Source organism: Volvox carteri (genome assembly GCF_000143455.1).
Source record: "Volvox carteri f. nagariensis unplaced genomic scaffold VOLCAscaffold_249, whole genome shotgun sequence".
NCBI classification, from domain to species: Eukaryota; Viridiplantae; Chlorophyta; class Chlorophyceae; order Chlamydomonadales; family Volvocaceae; genus Volvox; species Volvox carteri.
In genome coordinates, this window is record NW_003307785.1 from 14,540 (window position 1) to 16,418 (window position 1,879).

The window sequence follows — 1,879 nt, forward strand, 5'->3', positions numbered from 1 at the left end:
CCCGAAACCCACCTTTTCCACCCTTTACGCCATATGTGGGGCTTATTTCAGAGAACAGAGACATACGGAACAACAGAGAGCCTTGCGTACAACCATGCAAATACTTGCCTCAAAGATAAATCCGGCATGTATGGTCGCAGCAGGCACGCAGATTTCTAAAACGGAGAGCGCGCGGATGAGCAGACGACACGGGAGCCGGACTGACCTTATTTTTCTTTGGGTTGCCAATAATTAACATGTTGGATTAATAAAGACACCTAATCAGAAGACGTGTCGTGGTTCTGGCTTTACCATCTTTACCACGAGTCTGGGACGAATGTTAGGGTGAAAGTTCGTACGTACGTTCGTACAACTGTAAACTGCCCCTGAACTCTAGGGTACGTTTCCATCGCTAGATCCCGTCTGCCTCGTCCCGCGAGATGATGGTGAGTTTTAAATTGGTTACAGCCTCACTGCTGATGATGTGCGCGAGTGGCAGGAGTGGCAACGAAGAATTCGAATTGTATGGTTACGCCACTCAGCTGTGCGATAGTACGTCAGGAGTTGTTCCGCCTACGCGCCACAAGTAATAATATCAAGGATATATGTCATGTGCTGCTAGATTGCCCTGCGTATGCGAATATCCGTTTGAAGCTTTGGGACCTGGGGGTTACTCCTGGGAACCGCATGATCGAGATTATGGGCGTCAAGGATCAACGCGGGTTAGCGCGCGTCTTGGACGACATTAGAAAATGCAGGTTGCAGTACGTTGAAGATTAATCAATCCGATATTGTTGGGTATTAGCATTATTTCTTTTTTTGAGTTCCTGTTTCCAGTTTGGCGGTTCATGAGCCTTTTGGCTCGTCTGGACCGTACAAGCTTGAAGCTTGTAAACGTAAACGTTAAACGTTTCACACATTTGGGCCAATATTTATTGTAACACAGAATATCCCAAAAATAGGGGGGTCCTTGTGAAGCAGCTGCCCGCGTTTCTAAAGCCCGTATGGTGTTGGATTGTAAGGTGCCCAAGTACGTTTGCGAGCAACAGAATGGGGCCAGGCTGGAGAGGAAAGTGCAGTGGCATAATGGAATGTGAGATTAGTCTAAGCTGGTTACAGGGCGTTTGGCGCACGGGCGAATTTACGTGCATACCTTTCACCGTAGCATCAGTGCTCAGCTTACTTTTTGGAACGAACATCAGCATAGGTCCAAGCCCTCTCGCTTGGAGGGATATGCAAACAAACATCCTGATAGGGGTAAACTCGCACGCTACCGAGCATTCAACCGAGCACATGCATGCTTAGTTGATGGTGAGATGCGACCCCCCCTTCATTTCGTGCTCGGCAAGCCTGCCACCGCGTACCGGATATGTTGGCGATGTTACAGAGACGCTGCACCTTGGTTTCTGTGCGCAATGCGTACGATGCTCGACCCCGCCGACCAAAACTACACGTGCCCAACTGAAGACATCTCCGGTGGTTGTGCAGCAGCTCTTGAGGCTGTTGCTGTCTGAAATCCATCCTGAGCTGTTGCAACACGGCTAACGCGGGCACGTCCCTATGCACAGCAAATAGCTGTTCTAAGCCAACAGCGGCGTCCATGTCACCGACAAGGCTCTAAACGTCTTATCTGTTCTTATGTTTAATTAAGTTTATGTATGTTATACTTTGCGCAACTTTGTAATTTGACTTTACTCTGAACAAGGTGCTGTATACGTTGCACTACCAAAAACGCGACCGTTTGCTTGCACACAACTGCCTCTTCGCCAGACGCTTCCTCTTCCCGCGGCAGTTTCACGAGCCCAGAGTTGCAAGCTACGACGTTGGCTTTCGGTGCTTTCAGTTACTGCAAAGCAGCCACGCAATAGTCCAGCCTGCATGCCGCGTGCGGCTGTGGCCA

At 49.4% G+C, this 1,879-nt stretch overlaps 1 protein-coding gene across 1 annotated transcript in view; it reads right to left on the bottom strand.

Moving 5' to 3' along the window:
• VOLCADRAFT_100956 (uncharacterized protein) overlaps positions 1–238 on the bottom strand; it is a gene marked incomplete at both ends in the record, with an annotated part of 13,891 nt that extends 13,653 nt beyond the window's left edge. Inside the window, one exon of the mRNA XM_002959438.1 lies at positions 206–238. Within this exon, the coding sequence (XP_002959484.1) occupies positions 206–238 (33 nt within the window). The remainder of the gene's footprint in view (positions 1–205) is intronic.
• Between the last annotated feature and the right edge of the window lie 1,641 nt (positions 239–1,879).